Genomic DNA, 26,951 nt, shown 5'->3' on the forward strand with positions numbered 1-26,951 from the left:
TCCCTGATTGAGAAGTTGTAAAACTATTTACTCTTGTAAATGTATATAAAAAGATGTTCCTAAAATCTAGCAAATTTTGAAAATTTGAAGCAAATCTTTTTTATTGGAGTTTTGTTTCTATGTTGATACAACATTTTGAATATTATTTACATTGTATTTTTAGCTATAAAAACAGCGTATTATTTCAGGCATATTTTGGTTTAAATAGCTTTAATGGCCAAATAAAGAAGTTAAATGCTGATTTTATGACTGGATTTAAAAAACACCAAAAAGACCAAAAATAACTATTTTTAGTGTTTAGCAAAAAATTACATTTTAGACATTACAAGCTATTTGACATTTTACCTTTATTTGGATACATTACACTTTTTCTTATAGACTAGAATCTGGGAGCTATGGTTTAAAAAGAGTAAGGATTCTAGGAATATAACCTAAAAACTAAACTTAGATATAAGAAATGAATAGCCTAAAACCATCCAGGGACTTCCATACAATGGAGAACTCATTCGGTTCAGTAGTTATTGAAATCTTAAGCTACAGAATAGCTATTTCTTTCATCGTATTATAAACGGCTTTCCGCGGATATAGAATGTACAATTATTAGATTAAAACCAGTTTTTAGCCCCGAGGTGCCGAAGGCACGGGCTAAAAAAACTGGTTTTAATCTTATGATTGTACATTTTTATATTCGTAGAAAGCTGGATATAATACAATGCTAGACATAGTTTTTTTTTCGTATTAATGTGAACCGGTTCCTATCCACCGGATTCGAATAAATACGAGAATAGTTATTTCTCGCATCGTATTATAAACAGCTTTCCGCGGATATGGAATGTACAATTATAAGATTAAAACCAGATTTTTAGCCCCGAGGTGCCGAGGGCATAGGCTAAAAAAATGGTTTTAATCTTATGATTGTACATTTTTATATTCGTGGAAAGCTGGATATAATACGATGCTAGACATAGTTTTTTCGTATGGATGAGAACCGGTTCCTATCCACCGGATTCGAATGAATACGAGAAAAAAATATTTCTACTTTGTATATTAACAATTGTCTTTCATTAATAAGTAGACTGGACTAGTAGATAATCTTGTAGATTCCATCCTTACATTAGCAGACGGTAATTCTTAAGTCCTAAGTAATACCTCCCTCAATAGGCTAGAGGCGAGGCAACTAGTCTTTATATAAGAATATTTAAAAAATGAAGGATTCTAAAAAATAAAGTAAAAACCCAATTACTTTTTGTGGTTTTGATTTAAAATATTGTCGCCCAACCGATTGTGCAATTTTTATTAAAACATTAATTTTATGATTTTTAAAAGCGAAGCTTTAAATAGATTTAGGGTGGGTCCTTACGTTATGGAAAGTGCTATTTATTGATATAGGCATTGTTCTATCGAATTAATACTTTGCGCACGGTTACTGAAAGGTATCTAGCTACATTTTAATTGTATATTTTTTGTATTAATTTGCATTTTGAAAATAAAAATTTTAGAACGATAAGGAATAATGTCAGAGGGTTTCCTGATAAAAAGTTATTCAAAGAAGCAAAAAAACCAGCCTAGATTCATACCAAGATTTTTAGTTTAATGCACAGATAAAAACCTTACTAAGACAGTTCGTTTGACCAATTTTAATGTGTTATGCTTCCCGTTGCGGTTTTATGGATTTTACTATTCTTGTTTTCATTAAGATTATGTCCTGAAATTTTGATTTCTAGTATTGCCATTTTTCGGCAAGAAGATTTTAAAGCAAATAAAAAAGAATTAAAATATCCAAAAGCAGCAAACCATATAATTTTATTTTAAAAATCTGTATTAGAAATTTAGAATCTTTAAATGATCTGTCTGATTTGAATTTTAAACTAGTTTTCTGAAAGCTCTTTATAAAAATTTAAAAAGGGGATAAATTGAAATGCTTTTTTTCTGAAGTATCCCAAATCACGTCATATTAAAACAGTCCATTATTCTAATATGCCGTCATTCTGGATTTATCGGCCAAATGGCTTTAAATTCATATTTCATTCCCCTTTTTTATAAGCTCTATAAAGATTTTCAAACTTTCAGTTTTCTGCCTTTGTTAGCTAGTAATGTAATGGGGAAAAGTTGTAAAAGGACAGTAGAACAAAAAAATTTTCTTCCAACCTTCAAATGATTTTTATTCACCTAATCAGATTTATTATAATAATAAGAAGAAAATTTATCGTCTATTGTACAATCACTAGTACATAATAGTACATTAAAAAAATAATAAGTCTTATTTTATAAATGAAAATGACAAAGTATGATTTGTCTAATTAAAGCTTGACATATCATGTCCATAAAGTATAACATGTCAAATTAGAAATAGCACAGTAAAGATCTATTAAATGTCGAAATTTCTTAGGTTGTACTTTTCAGGGAAGCTTTGTTTGTGTTTAAAACGATTTTATCCCCAACAAATTTTCTATGGTAAAAGCCCTTATTTTGACATTTCATACGCCATAATATTTGTTTATTCCCCCACCCCCCCCATGTTTCCAAATTTATTTTGGTTTATGTTTATGATATTTGGATAAATTTTTTCGTAATTTTGTAAAAATCCTGTTGGTAATTAGCATTAAATAATCACGTACGCACAAAGCACAGGAAATCTTACATTAATCAAAAAAAATTTTCAAAAAAATATAAATCAAGAAATTTTAAAAAGTATCTTAAGATAAAAATGGGTACGATTTCCTTCTTTTTAGATTTATACCAAAAACTTTTACTAATAGTTGTACCTAATTAGTTCTAATCTGAAGGGAAGCTTGATTTAGGTCCAGGTCATTTTTTCTATTTATGGGGGATGGAAGTCTGTAGACATAAAGCCCCTGTAAAAAAATTTCTCCTTTCAGGGACGTCCAAGCTTTTTTTTTTTTGGGGGGGGGGGTTGGTTGGTAAATAAGTGGTTTTATATGTTTTTCTCGTATTCATTGGAATCCGGTGGATAGGAACCGGTTCTCATCCATACGAAAAAACTATGTCTAGCATCGTATTATATTCAGCTTTCTACGAATATAAAAATGTACAATCATAAGATTAAAACCAGTCTTTTCAGCCCGTGCCTACGGCACCTCGGGGCTAAAAAACTGGTTTTAATCTTATAATTGTACATTCTATATCCGCGGAAAGCTGTTTATAATACGATGCGAGAAATAACTATTATATGGCTTTACCCACATTTTAATAGCCTTTCAAAATATTTAGAAAAAGACAAATATTACATAATTTATTTACTTTCTAACCCTGTAAATACTGTTATTATTTGCCCTTGTGCCATCCCTTTTTCCCTGATTTAAAACACCTGTTTGTTCGTTAAGAAGAAAGATGAAGGAAGATGTCCATCATAACTATTTTCGGTTCGATTCGCCCCATCTCTTTATGCTTTCCCCTTTGAACTGGATTTTTCTGGATTATATATTCCAAAACTTGATAGCCATAAGGTGTTTATACAAGTGCGCCAATGTTTTTTTTTATAAAATTGTTAAAAAATGACATCTGTTTGGTTTTCCTTTGCAATTAAGCTTTTTTTTAGGTACAGGGAAGGTTTTTAACTATTTTGGGAGAGCGTATCTCTACCCTCCTAATTTAAAATCACACCCCCAAATTTTTTTTCTGAATATTTCTTATTAAAACTCCGTTAAAAAGTAGAAGGGCGGTTGACTTATCCCCCTCCCACCTTAAGAACACCTAGAGGCTTCTTGGGGGCGTCCGTTGCCCTATAGTCTTTCTTAAAATAAAAGCTATGTCTTGCATTTTTTTCAATTAGGTGTTTGATCACGAATTTCATATGGTAAAAATATTTTTCTTTTTTAATTGTTATCCTAATAAGATAAAAGTTATGCTTGAAAATTGTTTTAATAGCTATTATTATATGTTGCATTTTTAGATAAACGTGAGAATTGCGTTCAGAATTGCGTCAGAATTTGCGTCATTTGCGTCATTTCAATTTTCAGATTTTTATTACCCGTCATCAAGAAGAAAAATGATGTAAAGGGAAGGAGGCATTTTTCTACTTGTAGAGTTTTATAGGCAGAAAAATAAGAGGGAGGGAAAATCAGGGAAAAATGGAAAAGTAAAATAAAAGAATGCATAAAGAAATATATTAAATTTCAAAAGGACTTTAAAAAAACTTCTCTGTAAGGAATAACGTTTTCAAGCGAGATTTTTTTATATCAGTTTTATATTTCTAGTGGTTTTTATATCAGTTTTATATTTCTAGTGGTTTCGCTCCTAGCATCGAGGAGCTTCATAACCTCCCCCCTGTTTATTTATTTCAAAGATAAAATAAATTTAGGGAGACCAATCTCTTACAGGTTTGATCTACATTAAGTCTAAACCGTTTGCGAGATCCTACATGACATACAGACATACACCCATCTACTTTTGTATACATTGTTTATGATTTACTTTTTCCTCTATCCTTTCGTCTGAATTCATCGAACTAGAACCATAAATCACGAGAAATATCAAAACAAAGAATTTCTACAAAAAATGGATGAAATTTTGTTTTGTTACTAACAAGCATTGGTTTCCAATAGCTCTGTGACCACAAAATTTTTAAGGAACTGCCGCAGCCACTTTTAAGTGTACATCAGCCACGCCGCAGATGCTGAGCACTATTCATTATAAGATTAGCTATTCCAAAAATATGAACATAGGGTCCTTGGAAAAGGGACATACATTTATTTAACCCCCCCCCCCTCTATTGTTTTACTCTAATGAAGGAGCAATATTACATAATTCGTCTTCGGCGTCGTGCACTGCGCGGAAAATTGTCGTCATAATAAAAATAATGAAAATAAATCTAGATTTTTCAAGATAGGAAGTAGAGTTATTAGGAACATTGTCTGTAATGTTTTGTATATTATATTTTCTAGTTACCTAGATCGGAGATGTCAGGCAAATAGCCTAAAACCACCTCCAAGCGTCCATAAAAATTACAACCATATCGGATAATTATTTTCCGACATCTTTAGTTTCAGTCAAAAAAAACTTTCTAATTTATGTCATGGGACATATGAGTGCAGCTACTCTATAATTAGAAAATGCCTTTTGATATTGTTTCCTTGACTTATACAGTGTTCTCATGGGGGATGAAAATTTATCATAATATATCAAACTTACATTTATTACCGTAGCTTTCTCTTTATTAAAAATTAGCAGTTATGTCCTAGGTCATAGTGTTACTGTTAACCTTGCAGGGTTAGAAACCCCAATAGTAACCAAAAAATTCTTCTTAGAAGTTAAAAAATGGAAATCTGCATTGGTGTTTCAAATATGAGTATAATGGACTACAAAAATTATTGACAACTAAGATATTATGGGAGGCAGAAAAGTTGATGGCAAAATATTTTAATACATGAAATATTGGTGTGCACTCAGTTCCGCACATCCGCATAGTGTTTTATATTAGCAAATATGTTCAATTAATAGTAACACGGAAGACAACATCTAATAGAAGTGACGCAAAATTGAGAGTGGACAAATTTCAGGCGTCTATCCTAAATATTAACCGTAAATTCATATTTCTTTCATTTTGTTTCTTACAGACGGACGGACAAAGATTTAGCATTGAGTAGCTTCACTATTAATAACGTGTTGAATGCTAAGATATTATTATATGTATAAACACATTTAATTTTTTAACTATTTATTGGTGGAATACATATGTTTCTCTATAAAAATAGATCATCAGTTCCAATTAAGATGTATAAAATAAGAGTTAAAAAGATATATGTCCATGCATTTTGAATCCTTTTTAACCCTTACAGATCGGGCCCCTATTCCCACCTTAATAGATTGGGGGGGGGGGGGTCATATTGACCCCCCCTCTATCTCAGCTCCTGTTACAGTTAGAGACATAAAATTTTTTTCTGGTGGTTCATGTGTATTTTTAGAGAAAATTACTTTTTCTAGTCATAGCGGTCAGACCGCTCCTTAGCCGCTTTTTAGCGGCCAGCCGCTAAATATTAAAACAGCTGTAGAGCGGCCAATTTTGCAGCTAGGATGACCAAATTTTAGGACGAAGTTTTATTTTTCATAACAAAAAAATTACTTTTTCAGATCATCGCCGAAAAACGGCAAATAACGGAAACCGCCATTTTCGGCGGTTACGGCGGTAAAACGGTGGTTGGCGGCGCCAATTAATATTGTTATCTGTTTACTGTTGCTCAAGGATTTACCAAAAAAAATTTTAGGCCTCTAGCTGTAATAGAAGCCACGATATTCATGATATATGTCTGTAGTAAAAGCCGGACAAAAAACGGTCATAAAGTCGGTCAGGGAGCGGTCAAACGGTCATAACACCACTTTTCTCAGAAGGTCATTGATATCTAAGTATTCACCAAAAAAATTTAGGTTTCTACCTTATAAACTAAAGTCATAATGTAGAAATTAAGATTTATCTAGAATTTTTTCTAAATTTTGTTCTTCCTAACCGACTTTGACCGGACGCCACGACCGACACAGACCAGATATCCTTATAAGATCAACTCTTGCCGACGTATAATTACTAAACTTAAAAAGTCATGAAGTCACAACTCTCTATCTTACCTACAAAAAAAATGACATTGAAAAAACAGAGGGGGGGTCAATATGACCCCCCCCCCCCCAATCTGTAAGGGTTAAAGACTAAATGAGAAAGAAGTGTTAGAAAATTGTGCCCCCTGCGGGGTTTTTTACTGCCTATATCCTCTTGGGGTTGGGGTGGAATTAGCTTCTTTATATAGAAAGGGGGAGGTGTTTAAAGGGAATCTTTAAATAGACAAAAATAGGTCATATTTATCATTTGCAGTTTTACAAATTAATACATATTATATAAAAAAATACTGCTTTGAATATGTTTCACGTCATGCACTTTGAAAGAAGGAACTTTTCTCTGTGTGGACACTTGCTGAAGATTTAATTTCTGGTGTTTAAAGTTTGTATGTTAGATTTGAAAGCTTTCATTATTTCGAAGCTTTCTGTCAAGCAAAGATTGCATTTTTTGGAATTTTGATTGTAAGGGTTTGCTAGTTTTTCAATTGACCATTCAATTTTATAGTTTGTGTTTTTCTGTCTTTGTGTTTTGATGAAATCAGATAGCTTTGTGCAAACTGATAGGGGTAATTTTATGTATAGTAATAATCTGCAGTTTTCATAATTTTCCTTATACTAAAGTAACAGGATGTTTGTTTGTGTGTCTGTGTATCTGTGTGTCTGTACCGAAAGATCTCGCTAACCGCTGAACCGATCGGGTTCTCCTTAACAGGGTAGATTCTCATAGGTCCTGGGAAGGTTTATAACTATTTTGGGGGAGGGTACCACCACCCTCCCAAGAGAAATCACAAAAAAAATCGAAAAAAATTGAAATATTCCTGCCGCATAGTGTCGCTAGCGTATGAATGTCTCTACGTATCGTAGTGGCGCTGCGTAGAAACATAAATTTAACAGCTGATTGACCATAGACAAATTATTTCTTAAATTAGATATTTAAAATAAAAAAAAAACATTTAAATGCCACTAAAGGCCTTTAGGGGCGTAGCCGCTAGTAATTTAATATAGTAATGAAAGTGCGAAAGTTGAGGCACATCAATAAATGTATGCAACGATCACTCAAAATAATGCAAAATTACATAAACACATAGGGATAGATATTTCTTTTAAATTTATTGTGTCAATTTTTATTTTGTGAAGGGATTATTAATTTATTAGCTATTAGTTGCATAGCTATTCTTTAACTCACGAGATTTCATATTTTTTCCCCGGATTTTTTAACCAGTTTATCTGACGAAGCCCAATCTGTACTACTTTTGCACAACTTTTCATTCCTGTGACGTAATAAATATAAGTGATTCTCCATCTCTTTTTTAGGGGTTTTCTCTAATACGTATCCTCTCATCTCTCTCATTTATGGCGAAAAAGGAATCAAGAGGGTGCCAAAGTGGTAAAGATTGGGCTTTATCAGTTTATCTTATTTTCCTATATTTCTCAATTTAACAAATATAAAATTACAGTTTAAAGTTATTTTTTATCTAATTATATAAAAGAATAGAAACCTTCCTAAAATTGAAAGGCGTAAGTTTTGATTGAGACTAATTTTGTTAATAGATTTTTATAAACTATTTTGCCCTGTAATTTCGTTTATGCTTTAAAACACGACAAAATTGCGCACCTAGCACCCAGAGGAGCTGGAATAGATATTCTAATAAACAAAGATTCATAAAGTTTTCCACCAATTTCTTTTATCCTATAAATATATATATATACCAAAGAAACAGGATGTCTATTTGTCCATATGTCCGCTAAGTTTTTGAAAACGGCTTTATTTTTTTAATATTGGATAAATTACGTTTGCACTACTAATTGTTCAGAATACTTATCATTATTCCTGGACCTAGCTGAAATAAATACATTAGTTAGCACAGAAAAGAGAAAATGAGATAGCAATTAATTAGAGTAATCAAAACTAGAATTGGTCAAATTATTATAATGAAAGTTACTTTATGAGTAACTGAAAATGCAACCGGGATATTAAGTAAAGAAATATATAACAGACAACCCCTTGATTGCAGAACATTTGCCTGGAAATGTAGGGCAACTTTTCTCTTATTCTTATAGCATTACGTATTTTTCTAAATTGTACCTGACTGTTACAGGAATCACCATAGCAGTTTTAAATTGATATGGCAGCTCTAACATGGCTTAGGTAATAAGCAATACCATAATTTACGGACAGGCGGACAAAGGGCGTACCAAAACTAAATGTAGAAAAGCTTCACTTTTAATAATAGAAGGCGGTGCATTTTTTAAAATTGATGGTTATCAATAAAACAAAATTACATGATACGACAAAAAATGAAAATTATTATGCAATTTTGTCAAATATTATTAACAGAAATTCTTTCTGAAAAAATGAAATAGAAGAATAGGGAAGATTAATATTTATTTACTGTTGAATGGGAATCAAAGATGTCCAAGTTTTTATTTTTATACTATTTTGTAGAAATTAAGGGCTTTTAACCACAGCCCCCCCCCCCATCCTCCAATTCCTTGTTTTTAATGTATACAGAAGCAGTTAGATGTGTGTTGCATATTTTTCTTTTTTCGTTTATTAGAACCTAAAATCTTTAAAATCTACTCTCTGTTGTTTTGTTTTCTTGAAAATATAGATATATTCTTTTAATTGTTGTTGTCCTTGTTTAGAATTAATGCAGATATTATTTTCAGATGTTGATATAAAAATGAAGAATGTAATACTGTTGTCCTACACCCTGTGTGTCGTCACAAGTTTGAGAGGGGTGGATGCATTACTAGCCACCAAATGTTGCCCAACAGACAGGGAAATAAAATCATAAAATAATTATACTCCTCAGGAAAAGCTGTTTTTTGACTGACAAAAATCCGTTCTTTGTTCCTAACTGTGTTGATCTCAGAAATTGCTTGTCCCGTCCGCCATTAGCCTTTATGGGTGTCGTGCCACAAGGGGGGAGTGGGGAATCCGAAATTATTTCTCCATGGGGTATTGACTACCCCCCACCCTCTTAAATATATAACCTTAACCTGCCCTGCACAAAAATCACATGAAAGTTGTGAAACGGTGTATCTAGCCGTTTACGAGATTTTTTTGGACATTGTACATACAGATAGACAAGCATCCTTTATTACTATACAAATTCAGATCCTTCGGGACAGACAAAAAACGCTTAATACTTTATATAATAGGATATTTTTCAGAAATTTTATATAATTAGTGTATATCTTAAATTTACCTACATAGTAGTCAGAATTTGTATAGTAATAAAGGATGCTTGTCTATCTGTATGTACAATGTCCAAAAAAATCTCGTAAACGGCTAGATACACCGTTTCACAACTTTCATGTGATTTTTGTGCAGGGCAGGTTAAGGTTATATATTTAAGAGGGTGGGGGGTAGTCAATACCCCATGGAGAAATAATTTCGGATTCCCCACTCCCCCCTTGTGGCACGACACCCATAAAATTTCTGAAAAATATCCTATTATATAAAGTATTAAGCGTTTTTTGTCTGTCCCGAAGGATCTCGCTAACCACTGAACCGATACTGTTCTCCTTTACAGTGAAGCTTCTTACAGGTCCTAAGAAGGTTTTACACTATTTTTGGAGAGGGTGTCATCACCCCCCCCCCAAAAAAAAAAAAATTTTTTTTTACTCTTTTGAAACTCAAATTTGAAATGGGATGAATGAGGTCGACTTTTTCCCCTCATACCGGTGTCCCTAGAGGCTTCTAGGGGCGTAGCCGCTAGTTAAGATATAAAGGGATAAGACAATGGCCAATAAATAAATCCACATCCCCAATAATTATACACAAAATTACCCCTTCCGGAGATTACAATTAGTGGTTGAAACGTCTGGACAGTCAACTTCATGAACCAACTAATCAAAATTTAACAAAGTCCCCAAAAATTCTTAAGCCACTGAATGCGAAAACGTTATCATAAAACTTTGGGGATTAGTATAATAAACAGCCTAATGTATCCTTTCTCCCTGAGAAGATCTACATATAATTTGCTATTTTGATTCAACTTATAATTTTCTTTAGCATACTATTACGAATAATTGAACTCCATTTAGGGATGTAGTATAATGTCTGGTGTCCCATCATTTCCACCAAATGTATTAGATTATTAAATCCGCAAAAATAACGACAAGGTATTATAAAAAACGAAACTGACAGCCCATTTCCCTTGGCTTAACTATAATCATAACCCCCCCTCTCATCTTATTTATTTACTGTTTTGAATCTCTTAACATTTTAAGCAAGTGATGGGACATCTTAACTTTTATACAAGTCTAATACGATACAAAACCAGTATAGTAAAAATAGTTTTCTTTTTTTAATCATGCTCTCTTATTTGCTGGCTTAAATCGTTTGATACTACCTTACTAAAGCTTGATTGGTTGGTTTAAACTAGCAGTGTCCAACTCCAAATTTATCAATTAATAGTTCTATTTTGTTTCATTATCTTAAAGGATGTACATCAATTTATCGTCCATTGTTTATCCATCAAGATCCCTTTTTTTTGGATCTTATAAAAACTAAAGGTGGTTAAGAACCCCCCCCCCCCCTCCCACATCCCCGAAAGAAATATTAAAAAGGACATAGCCACTACTCCGATTTAAAAAAACTATTAACTAATATAAAACGTTATAAATACCTTAACTGCCAATAAAAACTACTACTGGAGTATCTTCGCTACAAATAGATTATCTATCTCACACGCCCCCTTTCTTCAAAACCATTTTAGGAATGAATACTCAGGATTAGGGGACAGGCAACCATAAAAAATACCCTTCTTTGCCGTCAGGAAAATGCAAGAATCGCACTTAATTAATTTATATAATTGCTATATACGGGTATATATGGAAGATAATTTCCATTAGTAGCGCAGCAAGAACAATGTTTGTTCCCAAAGTTCCCAAAGTTTTTGACCCAAGAACTTTGGGTACCAGCAAAATTTAGGGTCCAATGTGCCCCCCCCCTCCCCTCCTGGATCACTCCCATTTTTTATAGTTCTTGAATGAAGCTAAACCAATTGGAATAATAAATTTGGGTGTGCATTTACTTTCGCAAATTTATCATAATAGTTATTTCTCACATCGTATTATAAACAGCTTTCCGCGAATATAAAATGTACAATTATAATATTAAAACTAGTTTTTTAGCCCCCAGATGCCGTACATTTTATATTCGTTGAAAACTGGATATAATACGATGCTAGACATAGTTTTTTTCTTCGTATGGATATTTGAATCAACATGCGGTTGGGATAGCTATAAGACTTGCCCAATGATAATAAACATAATCCCCCATCTTTAGATTACTAGATGAAATATTTGGGTTTGGATTTAATCAAAATTAAATAGAAGTAACTAAAGTTTTTTTAGCTAACAAATAAGATAATATTCATACAAAAAATTTGGTACCACTTTGATATACCTTTCCAGGGATGGTTTGACACGCGAAGGTGAATGAACATCTAAATTCAAATCATTAATAAAAAACACAAAAATCTATCTATCTTCATTCATTGATAATTCATTTATATGTTCAAAGGAGCGAAGCTTCTATGTAACTGTTAATGTCCGTCTGTATGAATTTAAGAAACGTTTAGAGTAAAATGCCACTTTCCTATCAACTGTAAAGAAAGGTGTTTTTGATTTTATAAGACCATTGAGCATTTATCATACAGGCAATGGTTTATTTTTGTCTGTTTATTGCGCCTTATAGTATATGAAAATATCATTTTCTAAACTGCTATTAAAGATTTCTTGGTTCCTCTGACCAATAGACACTCATTTATGAAATAAGACCTTTATGGATCTTTATTGGGTGCTATTAAAGATAGATGTATTGTGACGAAATCCATTAAAAATAAGAATTTACTCTGTAAATCCTGTAAGATTTTATCCGCGGAAAGCTGTTTATAATACGATGCGAGAAATAACTATAAACCCTCAGTGCCCAAGCTTTTCTACAATTAATCTACATAAGGAATAATTTTATTTCGTCCATTGTCTTATCCCTTACAATCCCTGCTTACCATCATTATATATTAAATGTTTGAACCTAAGCTATGTAGTTTAATTTTCGAATAAAATGAAACAACCCATTTCATACTTAGAAATCATTTGTTCCTACAATATCTCGAAAAATGATGTATAGTAACTATATCCTTTAATATATTCTTTTTTTGTTTGTTTGTTAAACAATTGAATTTCGGGGAATGTTTGTAAAGTTCCTTGGCAAGTTTTTAGCTATTTTTGTTTTAAAAATTAAAGAAGCCTGAATAAACTAGGGGTGCATGCAGCCTTATTATAAAGGAGAACTCAGTCGGTTTGTGGATTTGCGGGATCTTAACGTCCAACCAAAAACAATACTACTTTAAACAAAGATTATAAAAAATCATGTAAAATCATAAAAATAGCCAATTTATGTTGTTTTGTGAAAAAGAAATTTGAACAAAGAAACGCCTAAAACAACAACTGCGGGTATTATTGACTGCACAAAAATTTTGAGAATTCATGTTCAAACTTTTGGTTAGGCTTGTTGGACTCTAGTGACCTTTTTTGTTTGCGGATTTAGGAACTTTTTTTTCAGCCAAGCTTTTCTGCAACCATAACCAATTGTTAAAGGATGGATATTTTATGGATAAAAATGGCATATTTATCACTTTTCTATTATTTCTTGTGAATCATCGAAAGAAAACGAAGTATCGGGTTTTGTCGTATTTTCAAAGTAGCTTTTGATTAATTATTTGATTATTTTAGGTTAGGTTAGGTAAAGGTTAATGATTGCCCTGCAGGGTTAGAGCTTCTCTAAGAGGCTAGAAAAAGGAGAAAAGCTACAGTGCAAATTTGACGAAACCCGCTGCTTCGTTTTCTTGCCATGGTCCATTTTATCAGGGTTTTGCTTTTAATTTAATTTTTATTCTTGCTATTTTTTTCCGTTTGAATCAATAAACCTTATTATGGGTCAAAAGTGCATAATTTTGAATTAGACTTTAGTTTATAAAAAGTTATAATACAGAATTGATATCCTTATACTAAAGTAACAGGATGTTTGTCTGTCTGTGTGTCTGTACCGAAGGATCTCGCTAACCGCTGAACCGATCGGGTTCTCCTTAACAGGGTATATTCTCATAGGTCCCGGGAAGGTTTTTAACTATTTTAGGGGAGGATATCACCACCCTCCCAAAAGAAATCATAAAAAATAAATTTTTTTATGTTCTCGATTTTAGAAAGAGAGTTCAACGCAAACATAAACGTCAAACGCAACATAGACATATTAAAAAAAACATTTAAAGTGCCACTAGAGGCCTCTAGGGGCGTAGCCGCTAGTAGACAATACAATGGCATATTAAATCAAAGGAGTGGCCTGCACACGCACAGTGATTCGTCTGGGTGGCGTGAAGCCTAGAAGTGGTTGAAAAAGGGGAAGATAGTTGCTGCTAATATATCTTTTTTTTTTTTTTGGGGGGGGGGGGGGTGTCGGTCGACACCCACCTTTAGAGCACCACTGTGTTAAACTAATTCTAAAATACTTATCAGAAGTAACGGTCTGGGTGTACTTGTATTTAGGTTTGACAGACAGACAGACTCTAATTTTAATGTTAATTGCACTACTAAAGTAGAACGTATAGGCCATGCATAATGTTTTTTAAGCGACTTGTAATGAGGCATCACTTACAGATGATATCTTATACATGTAAAGTTTACATTAGAGTTATCATTTTTTAAGTTTTGCTGTTAAATAATACTTATAAGTGTTATAGTAATTTTATTTTGTGATTTTAAAACTGTAGTGTTCTGGTCCCAGAAACAAGAAAATGTATAAAACAAGGTAATCTTTGAATTTTTTTTTACTGGGCTTGGCAGCCGTACATTTAGTTGTGCTGCTTTTTGCGGCTGCTTAGCTTAAGTAAGTCAATTGCTCAGTGTTACTTGATTTGAATTGGGAGGTGAATACGGCTAAGACTGGCTTTTATAAGCTGCATTATTTTTGTACAAAGGATATGTGTTAAAAAAAAAGTTGGGGTGACAACGCCTCCAAAGGGGCGTTTCGTCGCAAGTTTACAGTAACTTTTCTCTTATTTTTAGTCATAGTTGTATTTTACCCCTGCGGGCAAATCACCTAACCTGACTTAATCTAACCTAACATGAAATAACCCATCAAAAGCTACTATTAAAATACGACGAAACGCCCCTTAAGATGCGTTGTCACGAAAGAGACTATACCCAAAAGTTGTTAATTTTAGATGGACTGGAGGATGTTAGTGAAAGCCAGTTTGGAATTCATAAGCCAAAAATTTTCTCAATAGAGGAAGCTGACTATGTCAGTGACAATATCACGTTCGATTCTTTTAGGTAATTATAGTTTTGAGATATATTAATTGATTATTATTGGATGATGGATAAATGGATTATTGAATAGATAGAAAAAATAATTATTTGATGGATTATTGAATAGATAGATAGATTAATTATTGGATGAATAGATGGACTATTGAAAAGATAGATAGAAGTATTGTTGGATGGATAGATGGACTATTGAATAGATAGATAGAAGTATTGTTGGATGGATAGATGGATTATTGAATAGATAGATAGAAGTATTGTTGAATAGGTAGATAGAAGTATTGTTGGATGGATAGATGGACTATTGAATAGATAGATAGAAGTATTGTTAGATGGATAGAAGTATTGTTAGATGGATAGATGGACTATTGAATAGATAGATAGAAGTATTGTTGGATGGATAGATGGACTATTGAATAGATAGATAGATTAATTATTGAATAGATAGATAGAAGAATTGTTAGATGGATAGATGTATTGCACACAATTCAAGTTCATACAAATTACAAACTGAGGACATAAATTTTGGAAAAGCTTTGCTTTAAAAATGCACAATTTAACTTAAACAAGCATACTTCCTTTCTAATATGAAACATGAAAAATTGAAACCACTTTATACTAGTTTTTAATTTTTATTCATTCACTATAAATAGCCATGCCTAATAAGTTATGATTTATAGATTTTTACTATTAATAGCTGAATTATTGTATAAATAAATTGAAATAAAAACTGCCCCCTCCTACCAAAATGAGCGCATTTTCTAACCAATAATGTGCTCGAATGGTACTTACACTGTGGTACTATTGGTCCAATTAAGGGATTGTTCATCTAGACTTTTTATATTTATTGTTCTAGTATACCTGCATGTGACAAAGCTGAAGCATATGTGACTGTTTTCAATTCAGAGGAACATCAAAATTTTGTACTTTTAGCAGGTATAAGATATTTGCATTTCTGCTGGCAATTTATAATCAAAAATCTTATTATTTCCCAGCGGGTTCATTAGGCTAAAAAAGTAATTTATCCGATTTGTGCCGTGATGGATTTTTTTCATGCTTAGAAGTTAAAATGGTTGTCGGTTGGTTTCCATGCACAGTTGGGACTGTTCAGACAAAAGTGGTTAAATTAAAGGGTTGGTTGTCTGTAAGTTGACAACTAAATAATAACGCGCTTGACTTAGGTGTCTAGATACACCAAAATAAGACCTTATTGTTGGGTTTAGGCCTACAACAAGAACTACAATGTTTATCTGTATGTCTAGACCATTGAATCAATCGCTCCACAAATTATGGAACTATAGTTTTCAAAGACGTCCAAGGGGGGGGGGGAGTAAAGGGGTGATTACCCCCCACCCCAATCGAATTTTTACCCCCCCCCCAAAAAAAAATAAATTACCTCTATGATATAAGGATTACCCCCCCCCCCCCCCAAATGAAAAAGCTTGGACGCAACTGATATTTTTTTGCTTTTTAGAGGAGCGAGAGTTATTTTTAAGTGATGAAGGTGTTGCTCTACCCAAGTTTTGTCTCGATGCTAAATATCAGGTAATATATGTAGTGTGTGTGTGTGTATGACAAGTCATGTCAATATGCAACGTCTGAAGCTCGGTTTGTGCAGGGAGAAGGGACCAGGATTCCGACACAATTCCAAGGGAAATTTTCCCACAAACTAATTTTTTTTTCCACTCCGTCCCTTCTTACTGACTAACAAGGATGACAACATACATCAAAGCAAACCTCAACAAATCAGATAGAAAAAATGAAAAACGATATTAGTTTTTTTTATATTAACAAATTATGCATTGTTTACTTTGGACTTACTTACATTTACAGAAGTAATAATAAAGATAAATAATAAATAAAGATAACATTATGTCAAATCATCCTAAGACTCAACAAAAATGAAGTTAAGATGTAAAACTTGAATGTCAACAATTCAACAAGTTCAATATGGAATTATTGCTTTCCTAGTAAGCCTTATTGGTACAGGAATCTTCTATATTATCTTTTTGAAAGGTTTTAATTCGAAAGGACGATTCTAAAGTTTGTTATTTAGGATGGAGAGTTGATATCTTCCGTTGCTCTGATTTGTAAACATATACCAGAAGCAGGTACGTGTAAAAATTTGCTAAAATGCTCATTGGTCAGGGGAATCTTTATAAAAATATCCACACCTTTTGGATGGACAGGCGGATATCTTTAGATAAAGAGTATATGCTCATTAATTTTTAAAATTTTACAAGATTACATTGGGTGTCTTAAATTGTACAAATTAGGATTCGGTAACTGTCGATTTATTTTCTCATTTTATAATTAGCCACCCAACTATAAATTCATCTTTCTATACATCTCTTTTTCTATCTAACTACCTATCTATCTGTCTATGTATCTATCTCCTTTTCTATCTGTAAATTTATCTGTGTATCCATATGCATATCAATATGCCTATCTTTCGGTCTATCTATCTGTTTTAATTTTATATATTTGATTTTCTATCTGTCAATTTACCCGTCTATCTACCCGTCTATCTTCCTGTCTATCTACCTGTCTATCTACCTGTCTATCTACCTGTCTATATACCTGTCTAACTAGCTGTCTATCTACCTGTCTATATACCTGTCTAACTACCTGTCTATCTACCTGTCTATATACCTGTCTATCTACCTGTCTATCCACCTGTCTATCTACCTGTCTATCTACCTGTCTATCTACCTGTCTATCTACCTGTCTATCTACCTGTCTATCTACCTGTCTATCTACCTGTCTATCTACCTGTCTATCTACCTGTCTATCTACCTGTCTATCTACCTGTCTATCTACCTGTCTATCTACCTGTCTATCTACCTGTCTATCCACCTGTCTATCTACCTGTCTATCTACCTGTCTATCTATTTGTCTATCTAGCTGTCTCAGTGTCTATCTACCTGTCTATCTACCTATCAATCTATCTGTCTATCTATCTGTCTATCTACCTGTCTATCTACCTGTCTATCTATCTGTCTATCTACCTGTCTATCTACCAGTCTAACTACCTGACTACATACCTGTCTATATACCAGTCTAACTACCTGACTACATACCTGTCTATATACCTGTCTAACTACCTGTCTATCTACCTGTCTATCTACCTGTCTATCTACCTGTCTATCCACCTGTCTATCTACCTGTCTATCTACCTGTCTATCTACCTGTCTATCTACCTGTCTATCTACCTGTCTATCTACCTGTCTTTCTACCCGTTTATCTAGCTATCAATCTATCTGTCTATAAACTGACTATTTCAGAATGTTTGAGCAAGACCTGTGTACAAAACTGTTGTCCTGAATCTACCGTTTACAATATTTTAACAGGAAAACAGCAAACCAAAAAAATTTACCTATGCTAAAATCCTCTTTGGAGAGGTGAATTCTTAAAAAACTTTTTTGGCTTCTGTCTCACTAAAATAGTGAGACAAAATAGTGAAGCAAAATTATCATTTCTAAATTTTTAGCGAGCCTCAGTAATTTTAGTGAAGCAAAGATTTATTAGTGAGGTAAAAGTTTTTTAAGAATCCACCTCAGTTTAAAATGTGATTTGAAGTAATCCTTTTGCCATTGTTCGATCGTAGATGAAAAATGACCTCCAGTATTTTTTTAAAAAATAATAGGTTGGAGGGCTGGTTTTAAGCAACAAGGAAATAGAGTTTAACCTGAGCAAAATATTATGATATCATCATAATCCTTTCTATTTTTTTCTTAAAAGACAGCCCGGGGTATTGGGGAGGTGGTTGTGGATGGTTGGTTTGGTTCCTATGTACTATTTGAATTCAAATATTTATTTGTAGATTTTTTTTATATTTTGTTGCTATTTCTTAACAGATAAATGTGAATTTACAGAAGATTTCTATATTAGTCCAACTTACCATTTCCAGAATGGTACTCAAGTTTTTACAGGTATCCACGGGCGACTGCCATATACACACCCAGCAAATTTACAGTGGATGTGTTTTCGCCAGTGCAATGGATGTATTTATGACAAACTGAAATTTTACTGTATAAATGACAGTAAAATTGACTCTCTTGCCATGAACACACCCAATATCTTTATGCATAAGTTAAAAATACATCTGATACTGAAAAAGTATGGATGTGTAAATGCCAGTGTGAGATGTAGTTTTGACATATGTATAAAAATATTGGATGTATTTATGGCATGAGAAAAAGGAAGAAAACATTTTGCCAAAAATACATCAACTGTAAATTTGCTGGATGTGTAAATGCCAAAGCCCTGTATCCACATTCGTTGGGATGAACTGAATTTTAATTTCCGAATGTGTCCACAGTTTCCTCGGTGTTTCCTTATCCTATCTCAATATTTACTACTAGCTAAAAAAGCTTCAAACTTCCAAATTTTTGAATGTATAAATGTACATTCAAAATTTTGATTTTTTTGGAAGTTTGAAGCTTTTTTAGCTAGGTGTAAATATTGAGAAAGGATGAGGAAACACCGAGGAAACTGTGTACACATTTGGAAATTAAAATTCAGTTCATCTTCGTTGGCTTCGTGGCTTTTACCCAATATTGTCCGATGTGTTATTGGATATAGAATACATGGATAATGTGAGATATTCTCGCATACTCTGGTAAATGTCTTTCCCAGCTGGTTGATTTAACGATACCCCCCCCCCCCCATCCATCCTCTCATTTTTACTTTACCCAATATTTTACCTTGACCATTGTGGTACGTATTGACCAAAAAATGGGGACTTTATTAGCAATCTATATTGATGATAAAAATTCCCGTGTCACAATATACACGTATTCGATATCTTATACAGATTGAGTACTCCATAACCAAGAACGTCCAAACTTCTTTAGGGGGCGGGGGGGGGGGGGGGAGAAGTAAAATCTAATAGTTTTCAACCCATTTTGGAGCTGTCCCTTTACCCCCTTTTACCATGCTTAGTTGTTTCTTATTTTCAATTTTTAAAGAATATGGGGGAATATCATTGCTCAACAAGAACTTTGAGTGAAAGCCTAAAATAATTTGTATATTTTCAGACACAGAAGATTTAAAGATATTCTATGGGGAGCCCTCATGTACGAATCTACATTACTTAAATGGTGAGTATTTTTATTTTGAACACAGTAATAGTGTCTGACTAATTATGACGTAACAAAAAAAAATAGCCAATGAGAGGCCGTTATTGACCAATGGTAAAATTTATATTGGCCTCTCATTGGCTAATTTTTTTTGTTACGTCATAATCAGTCAGACACAATTACTGTGTTCTTTTATTTTATTGTTCTCTTCCCTCACTAACTGACTCTTAACTTCTACCAATCCATCAAACAGAAAAGTTGTATGAATTATGTTTGGTTTGAAAACTAAATTGTAGCATTTTAACATCCCAATACTAATTTTATTCATTCCTTTTGATTTGATTATTTTCTGATAGTTCTTTTTGCATCGTATTATAGACAAACTAGTATTAATATAGTAAATTTTATTTTGTTATTTGTAAAAATGTCTTTATTACGATACGATACAAGGTTTTCAGTTTGCCTTTGAACCGCTTCTAATCAAGGGGATATTATTCAGTTTCGAAGTAAGACTGGAAAAAAATATTACCTTTTTTAATGTTACTGACTTAATTAACAATTTTTTACTTTTAGAGATTGGTATCTAAAACTGTTATTGTTAAGATTATTGATTAAGGAATTAAATAATTTGTATAAAATTTAATTGAGATTTATTACATTCTCAAATATTTTTATTACAACCATATGTTGATGTATTTAATTATTTTTAACCCTTTACGGAAAACTGCCTGCTATCCATTGAAAATTTTTAGCTTCGCTACTTATGGATGTTGTCATCCTTGTTTTGTAATAATTTGGTATTTGTTTTAGATTCTGAATTCTATTTGACATCAGATGGAAGTCTTCACTCTGGCTACCTGTCACTCAACTATTCACAATATTGTTTAAATCCAGAGAGAAGGATAAATAGTTCTGATGGAGTTATTTATAGTGCCAAGGTATCTATCTACCTAATTATCTGTCTATATCTATCTATCTATCTCTCAACTATTCACAATATTGTTTAAATCCAGAGAGAAGGATAAATAGTTCTGATGGAGTTATTTATAGTGCCAAGGTATCTATCTATCTATATATCTATCTATCTATCTATCTATCTAATTATCTGTCTATATCTATCTATCTCTCAACTATTCACAATACTGTTTAAATCCAGAGAGGAGGATAAATAGTTCTGATGGAGTTATTTATAGTGCCAAGGTAGCCATCTATCTATCTATCTATCTATCTAATTATCTGTCTATATCTATCTATCTATCTATCTAATTATCTGTCTATATCTATCTATCTCTCAACTATTCACAATATTGTTTAAATCCAGAGAGGAGGATAAATAGTTCTGATGGAGTTATTTATAGTGCCAAGGTATCTATCTATCTATCTATATAACTATCTAATTATCTGTCTATATCTATCTATCTATCTATCTAATTATCTGTCTATATCTATCTATCTCTCAACTATTCACAATATTGTTTAAATCCAGAGAGGAGGATAAATAGTTCTGATGGAGTTATTTATAGTGCCAAGGTAGCCATCTATCTATCTATCTATCTATCTAATTATCTGTCTATATCTATCTATCTATCTATCTAATTATCTGTCTATATCTATCTATCTCTCAACTATTCACAATATTGTTTAAATCCAGAGAGGAGGATAAATAGTTCTGATGAAGTTATTTATAGTGCCAAGGTAGCCATCTATCTTTCTATATAACTATCTATCTATCTATCTAACTATCTGTCTATATCTTTCTGTCTCTCAACTATTCATCTATCAATCCATCCACCCAACTAACAATCTAACAATCTAATCTAACAATTAATCTAACAATACATCTAATTGTTTAACAATCTACCAATCTATATATCTATCAACTAATCTACCATTTTATGTACCTAAGTTTTCCCCGCCCTATCTACCTATTCAAATATTTATCCACCTACCCATTTATCTATTATATATCTGTCTATATGAAGACGAAGAAAGTCTCTCAATGACGTCATAAAAATGAGGGATGAGGAGAGGACCAGTGGGAAAGAAAACCTCTAAAAAAAGATGGATAATCTCTCGTTTGTATGACGTAACATGCTGATTTTTTGCGGGACTTTCTTCGTTTAAGTATTTTCCTTCTATTGGTCGGTCAAATTTATTTGATCTTTCTATTTTTATTGTATATTTGCCAATAAGCATCATTTTGTCCTTTTTAATGAATTATTTAAATATAAGAGCTTATGGATATTGTTATCTTTGTTTCCAATAAGAAATATCTGTTATTACTACGCTAATTGTTAATTTGTCCATAAATCTTTCTGTTTTTATGTTTCTTCTTTAATCCATTTATCTATCTATGTAGGTATGTGGACTTGCTAGTTTCACCGAGTCCACCTCATTTGAACTCATCTCCTCTCACATAATTCCAATTCTGATGGTTCTGTCAGAAATATTTCTCATTCTAACCTTCGCCATCCACATATTAGTTCCTGATCTAAGGAAACTTATTTTTGGTAAGTGTATTTATTTTATTACGGTAACGATCCTCCTAGAGGCATTTGTGGGTGGCTGGGGATGGTTAGGAGATCATTCAACCCTTCGCTTTCAATATTACTTTTAAAAAGGAAATGTGTAAGAATTTTTGAGGGAGTAAATTTTTTTCCATGGGTGATTCTCCTAGGAGTGTGAAGGTACTCTCTCCAAAAATAGTTTTAAACCTTTTCTCGTCCTATAAGAAGCTTGCCTCTGTGTGTGTGTCCGTTTGTTCAGTAAGCACATAGGAACTGCACCCGAATTCAAAGTTTGTACTGGTTGTTTTTGGTCTGGTTTGATGCTATCTTTGGAGGGGGGTTTGGGAGGGTGAGATTATTAACACTTATTTACTTTTAGTTAAAAATAAAAGTGGTGTAAAATGAAGCCGATTTGACACAACTATTATTTTAAATTCAATATCTCAACTGCATTGTCTCTCTCTCTACCTAGGTTGGATGAAAATGTGTACAGTTGCTTGTCTTTTCTTCTCCTACCAATGTTTTCTAATAACAAAATTTGGGGGAAATCTCCTTATTCAAGAACATCAAGTCATTTGTCAGGTGTGTCTTTTACATAAAATAGTTTAGCAACATGTACAAAATAATGCGCGGCATTAGCAACATTGGCAACGCGCACTCATGTACTTTTTTTTTAGCCCCACTGTGCATATCAAAGAGGATATTTTCTGTTATATCAAGCGTGTGATACCAATATTACTAAACAAACAGAGGTTTTCATAAACATGCACAAACTCAACAAAAATTACTTAGTCTTTCAAAGTCGGTGTACACAATTTTAAAAGTTTTGATTAATTTTGAGTGTTTATGGGAAAGCCTTAAGTGTCATGTGTGACGTCGAAAAAATACTGTTAAAAAGGAAGGATGAGATGAGAAGTGGGAAAGGGAACCCCTAAAAAAGAGATGGATTTTATGACGTCACATATGACACTTTAGGCTTTCTCATATTAAGACACCTTGATTTTCATTTCATAGAAGCTTTATTTTTAGGTCATGACTCCTGAGATGGTTTTAGGCTTAAGAAATTATAATAGTTATTTCTCGCATCGTATTATAAACGGCTTTCCGCGGATATAAAATGTACAATTATAAGATTAAAACCAGTTTTTTAGCCCAGGGTTGCCGAAGGCGCGGGCTAAAAAAACTGGTTTAAATCTTATGATTGTACATTTTTATATTCGTAGAAAGCCGTTTATAATACGATGCTAGACATAGTTTTTTCGTATGGATGAGAACCGGTTCCTATCTACCGGATTCGAATGAATACGAGAAAATGAAATTAAATTGTTTTATTTCAGATTTTGGGTCTGTTGGTTCAATTTTGTTTTCTTGCCACGTTTGGTTGGATGACAACTATGTCAATTGAGGTTTGTAATTTTGAAGATTTTTAAAAAATCAAACATTTTTCCACAACTTTTTTTAACACATGAGATAGAAGCTCTTTATAGTGCCTATAAAAAATAACCTTATATTAGAATAGTCCTGGCGTAATAGGAGATTTTTCGACCAAGGATAAATTTAAAAGCTTTTGGCCGAAAAATCCCGAGTTTATACGTCATATGAGAATAATGGATAATTCTAATATAACGCCATTTTTTTAGGCACCTATAATCATCTTCCGTGTGATATAATAATTATTTTTGTAGGTTTGGTTAACTTTCCGAAAGCTGAACTCATCTGAATCTGAAATCAGCTATAGGTAAATAAACTCCTTGTTTTTTGATTGCTTGTAAAAACTTATAGATTGCTTAAATCTAACAAATATTGAACAATAAGGTTTTTATTTATTATACCGGCCGAAAATTAAAATAAGAATATTTATTTTTTCAGTAATTCAAAATTTGACTCTAAAAAAACATACTTTCTCTGCGTAATTGTAATAACTTCTAATGTTTTTTTTTCTTAATCGTTTTTTTTGTTGCGCTTCTTAATGACATAATTGTTCTTGTTATATTTTAGAAGTCAAAGAATCAGGTTTCGAGCCTATAACCTCTTCTCATTTGGTGTTCCATTAGCAAGTAAGTTCAAATCTATACAACAAACTCGTAGGCAGGAGGAGCTGAATTTATCAGAGAGAGATGGGACAATTGGGTGTTTATTACACTAGTACTCAAAGTATTATTATAACGTTTTTATATTCGTTGGCCTTACAACTATGGGGATCTTATTGAATTTTGATTGTTTGGTTTTATTTTAATTAAGTGTTCAAACGTTTCAACCTTTTATTGTAATCTACAGAAAGTTCATCATTAGGGATGCACATCAATTTATTGGCCATTGTCTTAACCCTTTAGATTCCTGAGAATTTACTCAACTTTTTCCAGGTATCTAGGGATAGGATAATGGATGGAATATTCAATATTTTTTTTGGAAAACAATTGCTTTCGAATTTCTGACCTTTTTGATCATGGGCCTTTAGTAAATTAAGGTTTTGGGAGATGGTGCATTTTGAATTAAAATTAATTCAGGAAAAAAACAAATTTTGTTGTATCAGTTCTCCTCCTCCTGCTAAAAAAAGCTCAGAATCCCTTTTTTCAAACAACAATTTGATGAATTACACACATTATTTTTTTTAAATTCTCTTATTTAATTCTTTTTTTGTAGAGAGGCTACTCTATAATTCACTTTGTCTTATTTTCCGTCCGGAAGTCCGTAACGCTATACAGGATTTTCTCGGTTGCTATTTAAGATAAATTGCTGATATGTTTGGATGAAGATATCCAATTCCAAAGTGTATCTGTACTACTGTAGGTTCGTCAGTCATGCAATAAAAGACACATTTATTTATATTTTTATTAATAATTTTCTTTTTTCTTTAGTAACACTAGTAACAATTATAATGCAGTATCTACCTTCAGCAAATAGGAGCTGTATTATACACCCGGGAATAGGTAACACTTTTTATCTTTCTATCTTCTTAAAGATAAAAATCACTAAACTTTGTAGTTTTATATCAATATCTGTTTATCTATCTAATTTATCTTTGACCAAGCCTCTATTTGTCTATCTATATACCTATCTATCCATCTAACTATATCTATCTTCCTATCTTTCCATCTAACAGTATATTTATCTAACTAATATTAATGTTAAATTCTTTAATCATTAAATTACTCAATATTTCTTTCACAATTTATAAGAATTATCTTTAAGTTCATATTGTATTTATTTATTAGGCAGGGAGACTTGTTTTCTTGATGGATTTCTGGCCAAAATGATTTATTTCCATGGAGTAATTGCTGTTCTTCTCATAGGTATACTCTTATTTAGAAGCATTTTTATATTTTAAAAAAGCTAAAAAAAATCACTCAACCTCACCTTTTATATCCTATTGTAAGCTTATTTTCGTCTGTATGGAAGGATCTCGCTAACTGCTGAACTGACATGGCTCTCCTTAACAATTACTTTCCCCACAATCTTTTTTTTACTTTTTCTTTTGAAACCTAAATTGAAAATGGGAGAAAAAGGTCCACTCTCCTTCTTCTTTATTTTCAAAGCTAGTTCATAGACAAATTTGTTGAAATAAATCTGGGGGGAAAGGAAGGAAATTGGCATATTTCCAGGACAATTTTACATGGAAGGGTTGACCTGCCCTCCGTAAAATCCAAAAATGGACCTATCAACCTGTCCTGGAGAGAAGAATCTGGTTTATCCATCTTTTAGTAAAGATAAACAGTCATCTTAATATCTTTATACTTAGCAAGCTATGCCAAATCTTATTTTCTTCTGATTTTAGTGAATCTACTTCTATTTCTCCTGTCTGCCTATTCATTGCTTTTTGGATTCTGGGCTCCCTCTAAAGAAGAAGGACGGTAAGGTTTTTTTTATATACATAAAACTCTAGAATTGTCCTATTGATTTCAAACTTGTTTTGGAATATTGATTCCTAGGATGATTAGAATTCATGTTATAAGCGATGAATTGTATAATTAAGTCTTCAAATGTAAGTATGTCCCTATAAAGGACTCCAAATGAAACGGTGTATTTTTACCCCACTTTTAGGGCTATGCCCTTATGCTTCTGCTTACAGGTGGCTGCCAAGCCCTGTTTTTTTAACCTTGGGAAATCATATATGTCAAATTTTGTAACTTTAAAATATATTTTTCTTATTTGTAAAATTATAAAATCAAGTCTCGTTTTTTATAAAGAAAATGCTGTTTATTAGCACATGTGGTATTAGTAGATATGATTGTTTATTCATTTAAAAATTAGATAAGTCTTATTTAGATAAAGATTTTTTAAAATATGCGTTATTTCTCATTCTTTACGCGTTCATTGACATATCAAAACATTGATATGTTAAATTTAATTTTTACAAATAAATTATTATTTTCGAAAAATATGTATTTTATTTAAATGATAGCAAAGCCATAAACTTTATACACAAACAACTGGTTTTATTCCGGTGGAAATTAATTTATTA

The 26,951-nt window shown here is 32.4% G+C and overlaps 1 protein-coding gene across 1 annotated transcript in view; it reads left to right on the forward strand.

The window, feature by feature from the left end:
* Positions 1-9,238: 9,238 nt before the first annotated feature.
* The window catches only part of LOC145318581 (putative G-protein coupled receptor Mth-like 3), a 35,491-nt gene continuing 17,778 nt past the window's right edge, over positions 9,239-26,951 (forward strand). The window contains exons 1-18 of the mRNA XM_080159955.1: positions 9,239-9,344; positions 14,347-14,386; positions 14,802-14,910; positions 15,758-15,837; positions 16,376-16,446; positions 16,958-17,012; positions 18,186-18,244; positions 18,752-18,833; positions 19,941-20,003; positions 20,793-20,920; positions 22,342-22,492; positions 22,962-23,071; positions 23,827-23,895; positions 24,175-24,227; positions 24,488-24,546; positions 25,348-25,419; positions 25,705-25,782; positions 26,265-26,340. Of these exons, the coding sequence (XP_080016081.1) occupies positions 9,249-9,344; positions 14,347-14,386; positions 14,802-14,910; positions 15,758-15,837; positions 16,376-16,446; positions 16,958-17,012; positions 18,186-18,244; positions 18,752-18,833; positions 19,941-20,003; positions 20,793-20,920; positions 22,342-22,492; positions 22,962-23,071; positions 23,827-23,895; positions 24,175-24,227; positions 24,488-24,546; positions 25,348-25,419; positions 25,705-25,782; positions 26,265-26,340 (1,451 nt within the window). The 5' untranslated portion in view covers positions 9,239-9,248. The remainder of the gene's footprint in view (positions 9,345-14,346; positions 14,387-14,801; positions 14,911-15,757; positions 15,838-16,375; positions 16,447-16,957; positions 17,013-18,185; positions 18,245-18,751; positions 18,834-19,940; positions 20,004-20,792; positions 20,921-22,341; positions 22,493-22,961; positions 23,072-23,826; positions 23,896-24,174; positions 24,228-24,487; positions 24,547-25,347; positions 25,420-25,704; positions 25,783-26,264; positions 26,341-26,951) is intronic.

Source organism: Acartia tonsa, chromosome 5 (genome assembly GCF_053477335.1).
Source record: "Acartia tonsa isolate MP-2025a chromosome 5, ASM5347733v1, whole genome shotgun sequence".
NCBI classification, from domain to species: Eukaryota; Metazoa; Arthropoda; class Copepoda; order Calanoida; family Acartiidae; genus Acartia; species Acartia tonsa.